The sequence below is a fragment of the Vulpes vulpes genome, chromosome 11 (assembly GCF_048418805.1).
Source record: "Vulpes vulpes isolate BD-2025 chromosome 11, VulVul3, whole genome shotgun sequence".
NCBI classification, from domain to species: Eukaryota; Metazoa; Chordata; class Mammalia; order Carnivora; family Canidae; genus Vulpes; species Vulpes vulpes.
Window position 1 is genome coordinate 88653469 of NC_132790.1, and position 19310 is coordinate 88672778.

Genomic DNA, 19310 nt, shown 5'->3' on the forward strand with positions numbered 1-19310 from the left:
GGTTCTTAAGGTACATTTTGGGGATCCTGGGGGTCCCTGAAACCCTTTAAGGAGGTCCTTGAAGTCAAAACTATTTTCATAATAGTATTAAGGTGTTATTTGCCTTTACCACTCTCAGTTTCTTACAAGTATAAACAGGACAGAAAATTCACTGATATAGCTTTAGATTCCACATTGCAACTAACTTCTAAGAAAGTATCACATTATAATGTAGTAGTGAAAAATATCCATTATCTGAAAAAGTTATTAAAATTCTCTCCCTTTCTCTATCAATCAGTTTGGGCCAGATTTTTCTTTGTGTATTTCAACCAAAATACAGCACAAGAGACTGATAATAAGAAGCAAATATGAGAATCTAGCTTCTCTGTTAAGCTAGGGATGGAAAAGATGCAAAAATGTAGAGCAGTTGCCACTCTTCCCACTAAGTTTTTGAAAAGTTATTTTTAATAAGTATTTTTAATGTTTTCCAGTTTCAATTTCTAAAAGTTAATATGGACAGAACACAAGTAAACAAAAATTGTTGAAGGTCCTCAAAAAAAAAAAAAAAAAAAAAGTGGGAATTTATGAGGCCCAAACTTGGTCTACAGCAGCAGACCAAGATCCCTAGCTCTATCAATCTGTCCAGGCTATGTGCTGCCCAGGTTCCTCTCTGTCAGCATCTCATCTCTGTGGGCTCTGTGATAAACACGAGTGACCCATAGTGGGAAATATAAGTCTATGTCGCTCATAAAGAAAAAAAAAGTCAGCTCCATATTATTATTTTATTTAAAAATTTTTTTCCATTATATTATTTTTAGCCAAAGATTTTCAATTTATTTAAGTTCAGTGTTAGAGAACTTATATAAACGGAACAGTAATATACTATACCTGTGGTGTTCTAAGAAAGGAGAAATCTGGTTGTGGCATTCCAACAAGGGAACAAATTCGAGAAAGTTCAGTTACTGGTGTGGACACAGGAGGGATATGGCTGGAAGCAGGCCAACACACATGGTCCATAGACTGAACATTATGGTATTCGCTAGTACTGTGAGGCTTATTCATATAAGAAGCTACCAAAAACAGAAAAGGATATCTTATTAAATGTTATATTGAAGTATCCAATTACTATAAGGTTTTATAGATAGCAAGCAGAAAACTGTTAAAACGTGAAAAGAGGAATCTCCTGTGAAGCAAATATTGGAACCGTTTAGTATTGCCTAAAATTACCAAGAATTCAATAAAGATTTTTAGATGATTATAACTGATTAATGATACATGACTACGACAAAGATTTTTAAAATATGGTAAGTAGCTGACTACTAAAAATGGACATCTCGAGAGATCAATGACTATATAGTTATATTTGAGCAAAGCAAAATTTGAACAAATAGTTTTCTTGAGCTGATTTACAATTAATTCCTAAGTTGTGAGGCTTTGGCTTCAGTCTTGTCAAAATACCATCCTATATTCTGAGACACATGGATAAATGGTTTTGTTGCTCCCAAATGATGCTGCTTAAATGTTTTTTCTAAAAGTAACCCTTTTAAAAAGTACTTTTAGAAGATGATTAAACATTCTAAAAGTTCACTTTATGATCAATAAACTGGCTAATAGAACAAGAGCATACCTCAGTTAAGAATGAACCTAAATTCTTATAGATTACAAAAAGGTAAAGTGGCTTGCCCAAAGTCACAACTTATTAGCTCTGTAATTTGGGCTGGTTTCTGAGCTCTTCATTCTTTTTATTTTATTTTTTTAAAGATTTTATTTATTTATTCATGAGAGAGAGAGAGAGAGCCAGAGACATAGGCAGAAAGAGAAGCTGGCTCCCTGTGGGGAGCCCGATGTGGGACTCAATCCGGGACCCCAGGATCACGGCCTGACCCAAAGGCAGATGCCCAACTACTGAGCCACCCAGGTATACCACGAGCTCTTGATTCTAAGACATATCATATTCTTCACTATTCTGAAATAAATAAAGCTAATTGTTTTTGACAGTGGTCTTTGCCAGTTTGTTTTAAAATTTTAATTTTGTGCTCGCTTCGGCAGCACATATACTAAAATTTTATTTTGTTCTATTTCAAGAGCATGTCTGTCACCATGATAGTTTCCTAATAGTTACCGGAATTCAAAATTAATTATTTATTCTAATATGCACTGGAATATAAAATAAATGAAGCTAGGCTCCAGATTTTGATCCTTAATGATCTCAGATCTGTTCTGTCCCAACTTACTTTTGCATTAGTTATTCTTCCTAGGAGGCTTCTGCAGAGAATTACACAGACAAAATGCTAAAGTATAGGGGACACAGATAGTAGGAGCCATGATGGACATGCATTAAAATCTGGCATGTGCCAGATTGTATGCTATAGGCTTCATAGTTTTAAGGTAGTTTTACTTTCCAATATCTACTTTCCAATATCTCCCTTCATTTTTTTTTTTAAGAGAGGGAGAGAGAAAGGGGGTGGGGGAGAGGCAGAGGGAAAGGGAGAGAATCTCAAGCAGGCTCCATAACCAGCACGGAGCCCAATATGGGGCTTAATCTCATAACCCTGAGATCATGACCTGAGCCAAAATCAAGAGTTGGATGCTTAACTAACTGAGCCACCCAGGCACCCCTCCATTAATTATTTTTAATTGATTTTATAACTTTTTCTATTTTTATGTTGGTCAAGCTATCATAACATAATACTAATATCAATTATTGTTTCCTACAGTATGCCAGACACAGTGCTAACTGCTTTATATTTATCACATAATTATCACACGTCATTTGCAATGTTATTCTCATTTTATAAATAGAAAAAAATCTTAATAAAGTTAAATAATGTATTTAAGCTAATTGTTTTTAAATTACTGAGGAATAAAAGCTAGAATGTGAAAACTTTCCTAGATTTGAGTACTACAGAATGAGAATCTACAATAGCACAATTTAAGTAATCATAAGACAGAAACTATATTGATCTATTGGTTACATAATTATATTATTATTTAATGACAAATATAAAAATTATACTCTCATTTGTTACTCTTAATTATACTCTTTAAAAAATGCAAGTAGTTTTATTTTCAAAAGCTTGTGACAAAAACCCCCAAATGAACTGAAGATTTGAAATGATAACTGGTTATTAATAATAATACTTGGTTTACGTACTTAATTTCTTATTTTGTTTAGGCTGGGAGGAAGGTTCATATTCATCTCTTCTATTAGAGGACACAGTGACTTCATTATCAAACTGCTTCATTTCATTTTTATGGTCCACAGCATCAGAGCCATCAATTTTTAGTATTTCTTTAAGCATCCGAGTTCCCTTCTGTTTTGAAAATGATTGTATGAGGATGGTGGGGGTAGGTGGAGAAAAGTTAACATTAGACTTACAGAGCTATAAACCCTCTCTTAATGAGTTCCATTGTTAAAAATTAAGATGGTAACTACATTTAAATAAGGTGTAAGCAAAATCAAGTCTAGAGTTGAACAAAAATACACATGTTTTCTGCCACAGAAATAATACTTAATCCTTCTATTTAACCTGACCAAATTGTCTGGTAGCAATGTTTGAAAAGGAAGGGAGCTATACGGTTTAAAGAGGAAAACAAACAAACAGCTAAATTCCCCAGGGAGGCATGGTTTTCCTCACAATATGACAATAATGATGCAACACACCAGTACATGGGAGATAAAACTGTTTTAACAGCTGCGTGGGGTATATACGCATATAGGCCACAACAGTGAAATTACTCTAGTACAAAAGCTCTAACAAACTACGAACCATAGCAAATGACTGCGGTGACAAAAGTTCTTCACTTGGAGGCTCTTCACGATGAGATGACTGTATTTCATTTTCTCTGGAGATATTCAAGGATGCTAAAAAGTTCTCAATTCCAGGGTTAGGCTAAAAGGAATAAATATTTTGTGCATGAAGATGAAAATATAAGGACATAGAAAAGGCTAAGAATTTTAGGTACAAAAATGATCATTTACTTTTTACTCAATCAACTTCCCAGGTGCTAAAGTTTGGGAAGAGAAATTGAATAAATAGTCTTTTACCTTATCAATAGCATTTGGGTAACCAGTCACAACCTTTTGGTTTTCTGAGACTTCTGCACTTTCATTTCTCTTCAATAGCTTAATATTACATTTGGCAGGCCCTCCAATCATCTATAAAAGAGTAAGAATGAGCTTTTTGTGCAAATAAAATAGCTGCTACTTAATAGTGTTCTAAATAAATTGGTGCAAGTGTTTTTATGTGCCATTTTCTTTTATATCATAAGAAGGGGACCTGCAAACTTGGATGAGCAAAAACTTAGATCTTTATCTTCATTAACTTCTAAATGAATTTAGAAGTTTTCCTTCAATTATGAATGTTGGCAATAGGGGTGATTCTAATTGTCTTTCAATATAATTAAATTTCTTTCAAATCTTACGTATTTTATTTTAGCATTAAAAATATTATTCTGAGAAAGAATCCATGAAAAAGTTTATAGATTCCTTCTCCAGAATTAAGGAAATTATAGCATAAGAGTTTCTGAAAAAGAGGACCTTAAAAGTCAACCATTTACTGGTATCTAAATATTAACAGATTCTATTTACTGAGACCCTGTTATGTGCCAAATACTCTGCTAATATGTCTTTTACAAATTTGATATATTACTAACTTATAAAAGATCTAATTTTTTAAAACTTCATATTAAAATATAGTATGCATGGGATCCCTGGGTGGCGCAGCGGTTTGGCGCCTGCCTTTGGCCCGGGGCGCGATCCTGGAGACCCGGGATCGAATCCCACATCGGGCTCCCGGTGCATGGAGCCTGCTTCTCCCTCTGCCTGTGTCTCTGCCTCTCTCTCTCTCCCTCTCTCTGTGACTATCATAAATCAATAAAAAATTAAAAAAAATAAATAAAATATAGTATGCATAAAGTACATATACCATAAGTGTACATGTTGAATGTTTTTAGAGTAAAAATTTGTTATTCTTTGATTATAAAATGTGTATATTCTCCTTACCAATCATCAGAGGCTATATAAAATAAAACATAAATGATTTCAGCTTCCTCCCATCAAGCTACTCCATAGAATTAACCATTAACTTTGGTAGGCTGATTCTAAATTGATTCACTGAATACATACACATATTTCCACATATTTTATACATACATTCATGTATGTAGGTATGTTTGTATGTATGTAGGTACATATGTATATAGACTACATATATGGAGTGAGACAAGTAACCTATTTTTACTCCATTTTATTTTACTTATTTTTAAAAATTTTATTTATTCATTTGATAGAAAGAGAGAGCACAAGCAGGGGGAGCGTCAGACAGAGAGAGAAGGAGAAGTAGGCTCCCCGCTGAGCAGGAAGGCTGATGTGGGGCTAGATCCCAGGACCCTGGCATCACGACCTCTGACAAAGACAGATAGATGCTTAACCTACTGAGCCACCCAGGTGCCTCTTTACTCCATTTTAAAGATGAAGATAGTTGAGGCTGTGAGAGGTATAATGAGTTTCTCAAGGCCACCCAACTATTAAATATATATATGTGTTTGTATATATACATACACATACACATATATACGAACATTTCTAGTCCCAAATCCTCCTCTAATTGTGTAACCTCTCATCTAAGTGTCAGAGGTAGTTACATACTTTAGTAACCTTCTTGTCACACACCTTATGGATTTGGGCTGTAAAATTCAGATGTCACAGAGCTACTAACAAAAGTTGGCTACTAGAAATTTGATTTAAGAAAGCTTACCTGCTTATTTGATATTTTTTGTAACCGAGTCTCAGTTTTAGGACTCTTACACTCTTCTTTAACTAGAAACAAGAAAATAGGAATTATGGTAAGTGAAAAATACTGCTACAAACAGTTAAATTTACCAAATATTTGCTACAGCAAGACTGTGTTGGAAACTTATAGAATTCTAAGAAGAAAAAGGCCTTCATTTTGAAAAATTATAATGTAGATGAGTGGGAGAAGAGATACAGATAACAATAATAAAGGAAAAGGAAAGGTGACATGTAACTGAGTCTCAAGGTATGTAAGCTTGCAAAAGGCAGAGTAGGAGGCTAAGCATTCTAGGCAAAGGAAATAACAGGAGAAAAGAAATGGAGGCACAAAACAAGGAATGTATTTATGAAACTCTTAAATAGAACAGTTCTGCTGGAGGTCAAGGAACATAATGGAGCTAATCTGGTAGGCAATCAGCAGCTGATCACAGAAAGGTTTTGAGCAAGTAGTGATCTGATCAGAATTGTGCTTTACGGAGATTAAAATATGGCAGTGGCTTACTGAATAGATAAAAGGAGTGTAAGAGAAAAACTAAGAAGCTATTTTAGTATTCTTGTTAAGGGGACATTGAGAAAATGGTAGGAAAAATGAAAAGGATAAATCAGAAGAAGAAGGAAGAGGGGTGCCTGGGTGGCTCAGTTGGTTAAATGTCTGCCTTTAGCTCAGGCCATGATCCTTGGGTCCTGAGATGGAGCCTCAAATGTGGATCCTTGCTCAGCAGGGAATTCTGCTTCTCTTCCTGCTCCCCCTGCTTGTGCTCTGTCAAATAACTAAATAAAATCTTAAAAAAAAAAAAAAAAAAAAAAAGGAGGAAGGTAGAAAGGAAAAAAGGAAGAAGGAAGGAGGAAAGAGAAGGTGAGAAAAGCAGCAGGGAGGAGGTATGGGATGAAGAGAGAAGGGAAGACATGAACAAATATAGGAAGACAGGGAACAGGAGAGGGGAATAAAAAGGGGAGAGGAGGGGGAGGTAAGGGAGGTAAGGAAGAAAAGGAAGGGAAAGAAATAATCTTTTGCAAAAAGGAGGAAAAGAAAAAGCAAGTTAATGTGTACTGACATGAAGCCTTTGTTGAGACACACACAACAAAGCTAACTGGAATTCCAGATAATGTAGTTTATATATATTCATGTAAATAATGATTTGAAGAAAAATCACACCATATTTCAGTTAAACAAAATATTTAAGTTGTATAAAATATTTAAGTTGTATTTATCAGATTTATAGGGACATTAATCTATAGTTAAAATGTAAAACAAAAACAAAAACAAAAATAAGTTAGGAACTGGTACAAAAAATAGTTTAGCAATTATCAACCTGAATCAAGGTTATAAAATCACAAAATTTTTTTGAAAATAGCTTTTTAGAAAAATATTTTAAAAGGTCATTCTTGGGACACCTGGGTGGCTTGAGCATCCAACTTTTGGTTTTGACTCAGGTCATGATCTCAGGGTCGTGGGATTAAGCCCCACATTGGGCTCTACACTCAGTGCAGAGTCTGCTGGAGATTCTCTCCCTCTTCCTCCCCTCAGCACTTCCCTCTACTCTTTCTTTCAATAAATAAAATATTTAAAAAAAGAAAAAACAGTTCCACTGATAATAAATAGCATTAAAAACAATATAATACTAGGAATACATTTTTAAAAAGATGTAAGGCTTGTATACTGAAAACTACAAGACATCACTGAAGGAGGGATGCCTGGGTGGCTCAGCAGTTGAGCGTCTGCCTTCGGCTCAGGATGTGATCCTGGTGTCCCAGGATTGAGTCCCGTATCAGGCTCCCTGCAAGGACCCTGCTTCTCCCTCTGCCTGTGTCCCTGCCTCTCTGTCTCTCTGTGTCTCTCATGAATAAATAAATAAAATGTTAAAAAGAAAAAGACATCATTGAAGGAAATTAAAGAAGACTTAAATAAATGGAAAGACATTCATGGATAGGAAGATAATACTATTAAGATGACAATACTCTCCAAAATGATCTACAGATTCAATGCAATCTCTATAGAAAATCCAGCTGCCATTTTCGCAGAAATAGGGAGGGTGATCCTATAATTCATATAGAATGCAAGAGATCAGAACAGACAAAACAATGTTGAAAAAGAAAAACAAAGCTGGAGGACTCAAAGTTCCAAATTTCAAAATTTATAACAAAGCTATAATAAATTAAGATAGTGTGTTCTTTGCATATAGATGGCATATAGATCCATGGAATAGAATTGAGAAGTCATAAATAAACCCATACATCTACAGTCAATTGATTTAGAACAAGGGTGCCAAGAAAAATTCAATGGGGTGCCAAGAAAATTCAATGCAAAAAGAACAGACTTTCAGCAAAGGGTGCTGAAACAACTGGATATCCACATGCAAAAGAATGAATATGGATCCCTACTTCATACCATATACAAATACTTAGAAATAGAAAAAAGATCTAAATATAAGACCCAAAACTACAAATCTCTTAGAAGAAAAGACAGGTATAAATCTTTGTGACCTTAGATTATGCAATTGTTTCTTGGCTATGACATCCAAAGCACAAGTGACTAAAGAGGAAGTAGAAAAGATAAATTAGAATTGATCAAAATTAAAAACTTGTTTCAAGAACACTATAAAGTTAAAAAGACAACACAAAAAGCAATAGCACTTATTTGCAAATCAAATATCTCAATATGCATGTAGTGCATAGAAGATGTAAAGGACTCACATAACTCAAGGATGCAAAGAAAAATAATTTAATTTTAAAATGAGCACAGGACTTGAATAAGCATTTCTCCAAAGATACACAAATTGTCAACAGGCACATCAAAAGATGCCCAATGTCTTTTAGTCATTAATGAATCACAAATGAAAACCACAAAGAGATTTAACTTTACACCTACTAGGCCTGCTGTAATAAAAAAAGATGGGCAGCAGAAAGTATTATGGAAGATGTGGAGAAATAGGATTCTCCATATATTGCTGGTGGGAAACACCAGTTGGAAAACAGTTTGGTAGTTCCACAAAGAGTTAAACAGAGTTAACATATGACTAAGTAATTCTACTCATTGGATGTATACTCAAGAGAATTGTAGATGTATGTTCACACAAAAACTTCTACATAGATATTCATAGCATTATTCATTATAGCCCCAAAGTGGAAACAATCCAAACATCCATCAATAGATGAATGGATAGACAAAATGTAGTATTTATACAATGTACTATTATTCAGCCATAAAAAGGACTGAAAAAAAAAAAAAAGAATGAAGTATTGATACATACTATAACTACAACATGGATGAACCTTGTGTTCATTATGCCAAGTGAAAGAAGCCAGTCACAAAAAGTCACGAATTTTATGATTATATGAAATGTCCACAGAAAGTAAATTAATAGTTGCCAGGGGCTGGAGGAATGACAGCTAATAGGTATGGTGTTTCTTTTTGGAGTGATCAAAATTTTCTAAATCTAGAAAATGGAATAGGTTGTACAACTTTGTGAAAAAAAAAACAAAAAAAATCACTAATTAAATACTACAAAAAATGAATTTTATGCCATCTGAATTATAACTCAATAAAACTTATAATTAATAAAAAAGGAAGCAGTTAGCATCATAAATATATTTTTAACTTTAAACTTACATTTTCTGTGAGGCTCATGTTTTCTTTGCTGACATTTAACACTGTTGTCAGTAAAGCCAGATTTATGATGTTGAGTTACTTGACTTATTTCTTGAGGTAGAACTGCAACCTGAAAGTTAAAATTCTTATAAATGATTTATTTAAACTCTTAATATTATCACTATTTTCTTCAAGGTGATAAAGTTTCTGGCTGTAGAACTAAACAACAAGAGAGCTGACATTTGAGCTCAACTCTAAAACCCATTTCACAGTACCATATCAGAGAAATAGTATGCCAGAAGTTTAATTAGAAAATATTCTAATTTTGGGTATAGTTTTTTTGGTTCTTCTATTTGATGTCTACATAAAGCTATTTACTACTCACATTGTCGTATTTTGCCAATAAAAGCTTACATTTTTCCAAAAAAAAAAAAAAAGACTTTTTAGAGCAGTTTTAGATTTACAACAAAATTGAAAGATACAGAGATATTTCATATTCCTTCTGTTTCTGCCCATGTACAGCATTCTCCAGTATCAACATTCTCCACCAGAACGGTACATTTATTACAATAATGAACCAACACTGACACATCATTATTACTCAAAGTCCATAGTTTATGTTGGGTTCACTCTTGGTGTTATACATTCTATGAGTTCAGACAAATGTATAATTACATGCAAGAACCATTACAGTATCATACAAATTATTGTCAATGCCTTTAAATCTTTTGTGCTCTGCCTATTGATCCTTTCCTCCTAACCCCTGGGCAACCACTGATTTCTTTACTGTCTCCATAGTTTTGCCTTTTCCAGAGCTTGAATACGTTTTTAAAAATCATGTTATCTAAAATTTGCTCATCAGATGAATACTAGGTTGCTTATTAACAAATGCTTCACAGTTTTAAGTGATATATGTGGTGGCTCATAATTCTTGGAATGTAATAGGAAATACATGACAGTGTTTAGCTGATATAAATAATGAAACAGAACCCAATAACAGAAGCAGCATGCAGAAGATCCTGAGGAAGTATAGTATCAAGTATTGAGTTTATCTCAAGGAAATAGGTGGTAAAATAACTAGCAGACCTTGCTGGAGATCAAGGGGGCATTTTGATAGAGAGGAAAGTGGAAGGAATAGTAAGAACACATAACCAGAAACAGGAATTATCTACTCGTGGGAAGAAGGGAAAGTAAAGAGACCAATCTTACTAGAACAGACCATTTTACTAAAGAGTTGGACATACTTTATATAAGAATTACGTAGAGTTAGATTATAGAAGGCCTAGATACTAGTTTCAGTTGAGGCTGAATTTCACTAGTACTGCCCCATATATTCTATATTTGAAAAACATTCTTTTACGGCTGGAAAAGAGGTCATCTAAGGCCCAAGGAAATTAGAGTTGCTCAATTTGAGTCACCAAATCTACTTTCTTGATTCTGAGTCCAGTACCAGATTTATCACACCACAGTGCCTCAGGCAATAAACTTGAATTCAAACCCAGGAACTCTTATTAATTTTGCTCAATTATGCCACTGGGCCAACATAGGTGAATGGATCTCCAAGAAAGATCATTAGGAAAGATACATCAAGTAGTACTATCTATTTAAGAAGGACTAAAAAGCAAAGAGATAAGAAGCAGGAAGCACAGATAGGAGGTTAATCTGGGTTTAGGATAACAATCAATGACAATCAAAGGTCCAGTTGTGGGAACTGGCAAGATACAAAGACTTAGAATCTCACTGCAAAAAAAAAAAAGGAAAAAGGTTTTATTCCATGCTTTTCAGAATATACGCTTGGGGAAATGGTAGTGTTAAAAATAAGGGTAAGAGAAGAAGCTTTAGGTGAGGTCAATTCTGATACATCTTGCAGTTGAGGTGATGGTGTGATGTCCATCTATACCTGTCTTCTAGAAAGTTAGAGATACTGGCTTAGATCCTGATTGAGAGGTATGGGTCACAGAGATTAAGTGGTAATTAGCAGTGAAGTAAGAGACAGCATCACCAAACAATAAAATAAAAGGGGGAGAAAAAAAACTGTTGTTTGGTTTTTGGGAACAGTGCCTCTGAACAGTTGGAAAAATAAGAAAGAAGTTGAATAAAAAGCAAAAGGCAAGAGGGGAGTCAAGGGTAATGTTTCCTTTTAGAGTGTAACTCCTTGAAGGAATTGCCTATATTTGCTACTTCCATTTTTTCTTCTCACCTTATTTTTTTTTTTTAAAGATTTTATTTATTTATTCATGATAGACACACACACAGAGAGGCAGAGACACAGAGGGAGAAACAAGCAAGGAGCCCGATGTGGGACTCGATGTGGGACTCGATCCCAACCCCAGGATCATGCCCGGGGCCAAAGGCAGACACTCAACCACTGAGACACCCGGGCGCCCCTCCCCTTCTCTCTTATTAAACAAACTCTTCCTTCACTCGTATCACTCTATTTGAAACTGCTCTTGTCAAAATTCCCAATGACCTCAGGTGCAAAACTCTATAGTCAATTTTCAGTTTTCATTTTAACTGATCCACTGCCAGCATTTGACACAGTTGATTACTCTCCTTGACATCCATTCTTCACTTGGCATCTAGAACACCATGCTTTATTGGTTTTCTTCCTGTAAAATGGTCATTCCTTCTCAGTCTTGTTTGTCAGGTTCACCTAATCTTTTTGACTCTTTATAGATACACACATACATGCCCAAATTTCTCTCTCTGGTTTGGACATCCTCCATAACCATCAGAATCAACGTCCAACTCTACATCTCAATTGAAATTTCTAACTCTGTATCTCCACTTAGATGTTTAATATATATTTCAACCTTTCTATGACCAAAATTGAACTCCAGATCTTCTCCACAAACCTACTTGACTTGCAATCTTTCCCTTTTCAGGTAACAGCCACTCTATCATTTTAGTTACTAAGACCTTAACAATCACACTCTTTAATACACTTTTTTCTCTTTTAACCCCATATCCAATTCATAATTAGATGGCAATTTCTTCCAAATATGCTTAGAATTTGATCACTTCTCTAGGTTCTTACTGTTCTGGTCTAAGTCAATATCAACTCTATCTGGATGATTCCAGTGGTCTCCTAACTCATCTGTTTCTATCCTGGCTCCTCTACATTCTATTCTTAACATAGCAGATAGAATGACTCTATTAAAATTTAATCACATCATGTCAATCTGTTGCTCCAAGTCCTTCGTTATTCCTAATCTCATGGAGTAAAAAATGATGTCCTTATAATGACCCAGAAAGTCCTACATGGTATCTAATTACAGTTCCTACAACTCAGCCTATTGATTCAAAACCATAAATGGTGTTCTTTCTCTTCCTTGAGTATACCTGGAATAGGCTTTGCCAAAATGGTCTTTGAATTAGTCTGGAATACTCTCCCCTCAGATTTCTACATACTCTACTCCTCATTTCATTCAAATCTTTACTCAAATGTTACCTGATCATTTTATTTAAAACTACAAAACTTTTCCTCCCTCTCCTGCCAATGTTCTCTATCTTCCTTCTCTGAAATTTTTCTCAAGCTTTTGTATTACCATCTAATATGTCATGCAATTTACTTATTGTTTATTGTCCTCTCCTCCCTAGAATACGACTTGTTTGAGGGCCAGAATTTTTATTTTGTTTATAGCTAGATTCTCATCAATAGAACAATGTACATGATAAGAACTCAATAAATACATGCTGACTGAATTAATGAAATAAATGAATGATAATGAAGTATTTCTAAAGAATGAATGGTTAGCAGTATCAAATATATTAGGGAGGAAGAGAGAGTTTGAAAATCTGGATTTGGACTACATTTGGGTAGAAAAGATTTATGGATGATCTAAGCAAAACTTAGAACATTGGCAGAGGAGACCTATGTATTTTGTCATTCTCACTTTTTATGTTTATTTTACCATCATTTCCTTTGTTACTTACTCCTCTTCAATCCGAAAATGCTACCATCACTGGAGGACATTAGAATAAATGAGGCCTTCATGGTGCAGGCTACTGATTTATAAACTTGTGAGAACATTCCTTCTTGACCTAAGCTGAGAAGATAGTAACTAGCAGAAAAATATTGTAGGGATTTATTCCTTACTTTTTCCTTTTTTTTTTTTTTTTTTAAATCTGAGTCTACTACTTTAGAATTTCTTTTCCCTTCTTAATCTCTATCAAGGAATATGAATTTGCTCATTCATATTTAAGACAACCAACTGCTAGCATAAAGCTCCACATTCAAGTGGAAATGAATAAGTTAACAACTGCATTAAAGCCTTTGTTGAATTTTGGATATAGTTATTATGATTTTGCAAACTGAAATAAAATCCATAATTGATTTATAAAAGAAAAATTATCTATATTCCCTCTCATGAGTCCAAAAAATTTTATATATGGCTGATGAGAATTATGAAAATTCATGATTAAAACTTATTTCTATTTTATGAGATTTTAGGAAAAAACTAATCATTGCATACCCACAAAAGAAATGTAAATTGTTTTTTTAAACTAAGTGTCCATCCAACAAGGTATACCAACCTTCTCTTGTAGAGTTGGTTGAAAGTGTTGAACCTTTCCAGATCCCTGTAAGGACTGCCAAATGTTGCAAAATTCATCATCATCTTTAGTAGGTACCTGGCAAAGCACAAAAAATTTCTTAAAAAACTGAAGTGTGAAAAAATAAAGATTAAAAAAATGATCATTTAAGTTATTTAGCATTAGGTAGGATGTTAACTTCCATTATCGGAAATTTCAGTTCTTTTTTTCCTGGAGCTCAAAATAGTCATCATAAAAATATTCTATTGGAATGAAAATGGTCTTCATCATATGTAGTTGATTTGAATGGTTTTATTGAAAAGTATTTAAAGCAGGACAAATGCTTTGGAAGATTATACTAAATCAATATCCCCACCAACAGAGTTTTTAGTCTTCTAGTACAGACAAATTATCTCATTCAAGCTACCATCTAACAATTTTATTTTTAAAGCCTTTAAAATATTACACAAAAGTAATCTAACATTAAAAAATCAGCCAATACTTATGAGGAATTTATTTTGTGCAGATTAAAACTGAAAAAAAATGCACCAAAATTTAATAGTGGTAACCTATGAAACTTGATTTTTACTTCTATCTCCTTTGCTATTATCTCTGTGTTTTCTAATTAGTCTATAATGAACATGTATTACTTGAATTAAAATGTGGTTAAGATTTGGTGACACGGAAGGGTGCCTGGTTGGCTCAGTGGCTGAGCATCTCTCTGCCTTTGGCTCACGTTGTGATCTCAGGGTCTTGGGGTCAAGTCCCACATCGGGCTCCCTTCATGGAGCCTGCCTCTCCCTCAGCCTATGTCTCTGCCTCTCTGTGTCTCTCATGAATAAATAAGGTGACATGGAGTTAAATAAGGTTAAATGTCACAATTTTTGTTCTCAGAAAGATAAAATAGAGGAAATCACCCATGAGTTGCATGGATAAGAATTGAGAATGGCTTTTGATAAATGTAATTCTCTCCCTTTTAACCTTTCAAATTCATGCCATTTCATACAGATAGAATACGTTTGAGTTTTACAAGAAAAAAATGTAAATGTTAGTTTGAAAAGTAAATATATGAAAAGAGATGTAGGATGCTATCAGTAGCTTTTTTTTTTTTTTTTAAGATTCTATTTATTTATTTGAGAGACAGCATGATCCAGGGGATAGGCAGAGAGGGAGAAGCAGACTCCTTGCTTGAGCAGGGATCCTGACATGGATGGAGCTCAATCCCAGAACCCCGGGATTATGACCTGAGCCGAAGGTAGGCACTTAACCAACTGAGTCACGTAGGTGCCCCAACAACATCCTTTGCTAGCCTATTAACTTAAAACAAATCTGAAGTTGACTTGAATCAAAAATATTTTAAAAACTAAGTCAAATTAGGTTTTACTTACAAAGTGCCTGAGATTTTAAGGGGGCAGAAAGAAATGAAAGACTAGGAGCCTTACTTGAGTAGGAACAAAAAGTGATTGGGGGGAATGGTTCAGGCCTCCCAAATGACCAGATGAAATTGATGAATTTGAGCCATAGTGATTCACAGCTGGTTGTGGTTTCACAATGGCTGTCAACTTCTGATTTCCAGTTTCAGAGCGACTCCCATGAGTAAGATTCACCAAGGCACATGTTGGCAGTCGATAACCTCTACCAGGTGAGCACCTAAAAGTAAACAGTTATTTCAGAGGGAAATAATACTAAATGTGTTAGGGAGAAGAAGAGTCAGATTATTTTTTGGTACATAGTCAGTCCATAGTCTGAATTAGTAAACATTACTTTTAAATTCAGTAGAGGAACTTGAAATCATAGAAAAATCTCCATTTATAAGATGATACATTTCTGAAAAGTTTCAGAATAGACCCCTCAGAAGCCTTTTAGCTACCTAAGTAGCACAAAGGTTACGTGACAGAACTCATTCCAGGCATCATTCACTCTAGCATAATCCTTTTTCCTGTAACTTTAACTTTTCTATCAGTGCTGCTCCAAAATAAATAAATCTCTCTAAGTTAAAAACAAAAAAATCCAATCCTCTTGCTTTAAACCTGCTAACCTCCTTCGTGGTCAAACTCCTCAAGGGTCAGCTCAATTTCCTGTTTCCTCAAACCACGCGAGTATGGCCATGTACCCATAATCCCACTAAAATATAAATCTGATCATGTTACATGTCTGATTTTGATGATTTCACATTGCTTTAAGGACAAAGATTAAGATACCAAAATCCCTAATATGCCTTCAAAGTTGGCTTATAAGCACCTGCACAGTATGGTCCTTGCTTTTTTTTTTTTTTTTTTTTTTTAAGATTTTATTCATTTATTCATGAGAGACATGCAGAGAGAGGCAGAGACACAGGCAAAGAGAGAAGCAGGCTCCCTGCAGGGAGCCTGATGCAGAACTCGATTCTGGGACTCCAGGATCACGCCCTGAGCCAAAGGCAGACACTCAACTGCTGAGTCACCCAGGTGACCCACAGTCCTTGCTTTTATCTGTTACTCTAATCTTCCATAGTTGTTGAAGTTTAGACACATTATCATTCTTTTTTTTTTTGAATGAATGAATAAATCCTTTGTTGCACACTATTTCCTCTTCCTGACCATTTGTGATTCTTCTTCCTTCTTTCTCTAGTTAACTATTACTCAGTCTTTCAAGTCCCATCTTAAATATCACTTGTCAAGGAAACCTTTCTAGAATTCTCAAGACAAGTCATACTCTTTTAGAAACCTGAACTCCTCCTCAGGACTTCTCACATTTTAAATAATATTATCAGTTACACAATTATCTTTCCCATTGAAATGAAAGCTCGATGAGACTAGAAAGCATGTTTGTCTTACTCACTGATACATCCCTAATAGTATGTGTGATACCTTGCATATAATAAGAATTCAAATTGCGGACAAATAAAAAAGTAATGTAAAGTCACTAGCCACGGAGATATATTTACAAAGTGTAATTATCACCAGGAAATACAAACCTTATTGTTAAGCCTCCAGGAAATTCTTCATCAAATAATACTTCAAACAGTACATCAGCCTCTCTATTAGCTGTTAAATAAGAGAAATTTAAAAATCACATGATGAAAAATCACCATTTAAGTTTTTGAATTGTAAGAGCCATTACAACTATCAGAAAATGGTGTAGGGGAATACAGTAAGTGAAAAGTAGATAAACTCACAGACTCTTACTGGTATTATTTAAAGTAAATAATATTTTAAATTGGATGGAATTAATTGTATTTTGCCTCTGCTTTAGTCTATGTTGGAAATTATTCATAATAAAAGACTTAATAAGAGAGGTAACCTTTGGAGTTCAAAGTTTAGAAGGCCTTGTGTAAACTAGATAAAATTTGACAATGAAGATTTAAAAATATGGCAGTTTACTTAATAAAGAGAATAGAATGGAGACAATGGAAAAATTATCAGTTAGAATTGGTAAGACCTGTCTAGATAAAAAGGATGGAGATGCCAAAGATAACTCCAAGGTTCTGACTGAGATGACTCAGTAGATTAGGGATATCATAACTGAGATATGAGACACATGAGAAAGTGCAATAAACAGGAATAAAGAAGAACAAAATTCGGCAGAAAGGCTGATGATATATATCTCGCAAAATTAAGTTAATCCAAAACACCAAGGTAAAGTGACATAATTAGCTATATTTTAATTCTAAGCCCAAATTAATAATACAGTCTATCGCATTACTTCAGAATTGACCGACCCTACTCCCTTCCTTTTCTCCTTCTCTTCCTCCCTTCCCTCTCTTCATTGCTTACTGGCCCCTGCCCCAATTTCTCTCCACCTTTCCCCCACCTCTTTTCCACTTTATTGATTCTGCTTCTCTGAAGAACCCTAGCACAATATTTGATAATATCCTAGCCTGGGTTAGGAGTGGAGGAATATCTTCTGTCCCCTATCCCTAGTCTTTCACTGCCCAGCTGAAACCAGGCCTGCAGAGCTAATCCATTCCCTAACATCCAGCTGTACCTTTCCTTCCTTCCTTCATTCCTTCTTTCCTTCCTTCCTTCCTTCCTTCCTTCCTTCCTTCCTTCATTCTTTTTTTTTTTTTTTTAAGATTTTGTTTATTTGACACAGAGAGAGAGAGAGAGAGAGAGAGAGAAAGAGAGAGAGAGCACACAAGTAGACAGAGTGGCAGGCAGAAGGAGAGGGAGAAGCAAGCTCCTTGTTGAGCAGGAGCCCAAAGCAGGACTTGATCCCAGGACCCTGAGTTTATGACCTGAGCTGAAGGCAGATGCTCAACTGACTGAGCCACCCAGGTGGCCCCAGCTGTACCTTTCAATCTGATACTTTTACCAGAAATCTAAACTCAAAAAAGTAAGGCTCAGCGAGAGGCAGTTTCTCCTCTGAAGGTTTAAAGCTCACCTAGGTTCCTATTCCCTGAGGGAGGGGCACTTCCTCAAAAGATTATTAATATTACAAAAGGTAAGAGGATTGTTTTCTCCCTTTAGCAAAATTGACTGTGGAAATGAGGTTTCAGTTGAGGGCAGTAATGAAAAATTCCCCTTTTTATTTCCCGTCCATGGTTAATGGACATGGTTAATCAATGACAGAGCTCTTTCCCACTCAACATAGATATACAGCTTTAAAATCCTTCTCAAGACAAGAGTCCAAGCAGTCACTATTACTGATAGGAACTGTCAGAAGAAAGGAAACTTCTATGTTATCAGAGTCCTAAGGCCTTGTTAAGACAACTTAACTAGAATAGAATCCAATAAGCTCAGTATTTGAGCAGCTGATGCAGGGGGTTGAGCAGACAGCATTAGGAGGGTTGTTTCACTATACCCATCTGGCCCTTACCATTCCTAGTCCAGACAATCAGACCAAGGTTGAGTGCTTGAGACATGAGAGAACAGGACTGCCAACACCTTGACCCCTTGGCACCTGATTTGCTGCTTCATGCTGGACTGACTTTTTTTGTAATCTATACTGTAAAGCTGCTCATGCTCATTCCTTTGAGGCACATTTAGATCCTTAGTTGCTTCTTTCCTTTTTCCTCCATTCTCTCATCCTTTTTTTTTTTTAATAAAAAATAAATGACAAAAAATTTACCACCTTAATCATTTTTAAGTGTATAATACAGTAGTGTTAACTATATGTATACTGTTGCTCTCTGCTTAAGATTTAAGACACAGAAATTTGTGTTTTACATTATAATTACAGATTCAGTTGAAGACATGCCAAGTACTGAGATATTACCCCCTTTAATTCCTATGATGGTGCCCCGAAGGCCAACTGGAACTGAAAAGTTCTCCCTCACATTTACCACACGGTCAAAGAGACGAAATTCTGCATCTCGATCAGGAATGACTCCATGTTGCTGTTCTAAAGGCTGAAGAAAAGAAAGCTTTAATTATTATTAACTCTAATTTGAAATAATTTTTCTATTACTCTAACAAAAACATTTTGTTCCTTATA

At 35.0% G+C, this 19310-nt stretch overlaps 1 protein-coding gene across 4 annotated transcripts in view; it reads right to left on the reverse strand.

Annotated features, from left to right (window-relative positions):
- The window catches only part of XRN1 (5'-3' exoribonuclease 1), a 101298-nt gene that overhangs the window by 9614 nt on the left and 72374 nt on the right, over window positions 1-19310 (reverse strand). For 3 of the 4 annotated variants that reach the window (XM_026018523.2, XM_026018522.2, XM_072727059.1), the window contains exons 29-38: window positions 19092-19224; window positions 16852-16921; window positions 15338-15545; window positions 13899-13994; window positions 9384-9492; window positions 5739-5800; window positions 4028-4138; window positions 3750-3872; window positions 3134-3293; window positions 868-1049 (exon numbers count right to left, since the gene is read on the reverse strand). In XM_026018523.2, the coding sequence (XP_025874308.1) occupies window positions 868-1049; window positions 3134-3293; window positions 3750-3872; window positions 4028-4138; window positions 5739-5800; window positions 9384-9492; window positions 13899-13994; window positions 15338-15545; window positions 16852-16921; window positions 19092-19224 (1254 nt within the window). Of the gene's footprint in view, window positions 1-867; window positions 1050-3133; window positions 3294-3749; window positions 3873-4027; window positions 4139-5738; window positions 5801-9383; window positions 9493-13898; window positions 13995-15337; window positions 15546-16851; window positions 16922-17883; window positions 19225-19310 lie in introns of those variants that run through there. The other variant, XR_011995294.1, reaches the window with a different exon arrangement.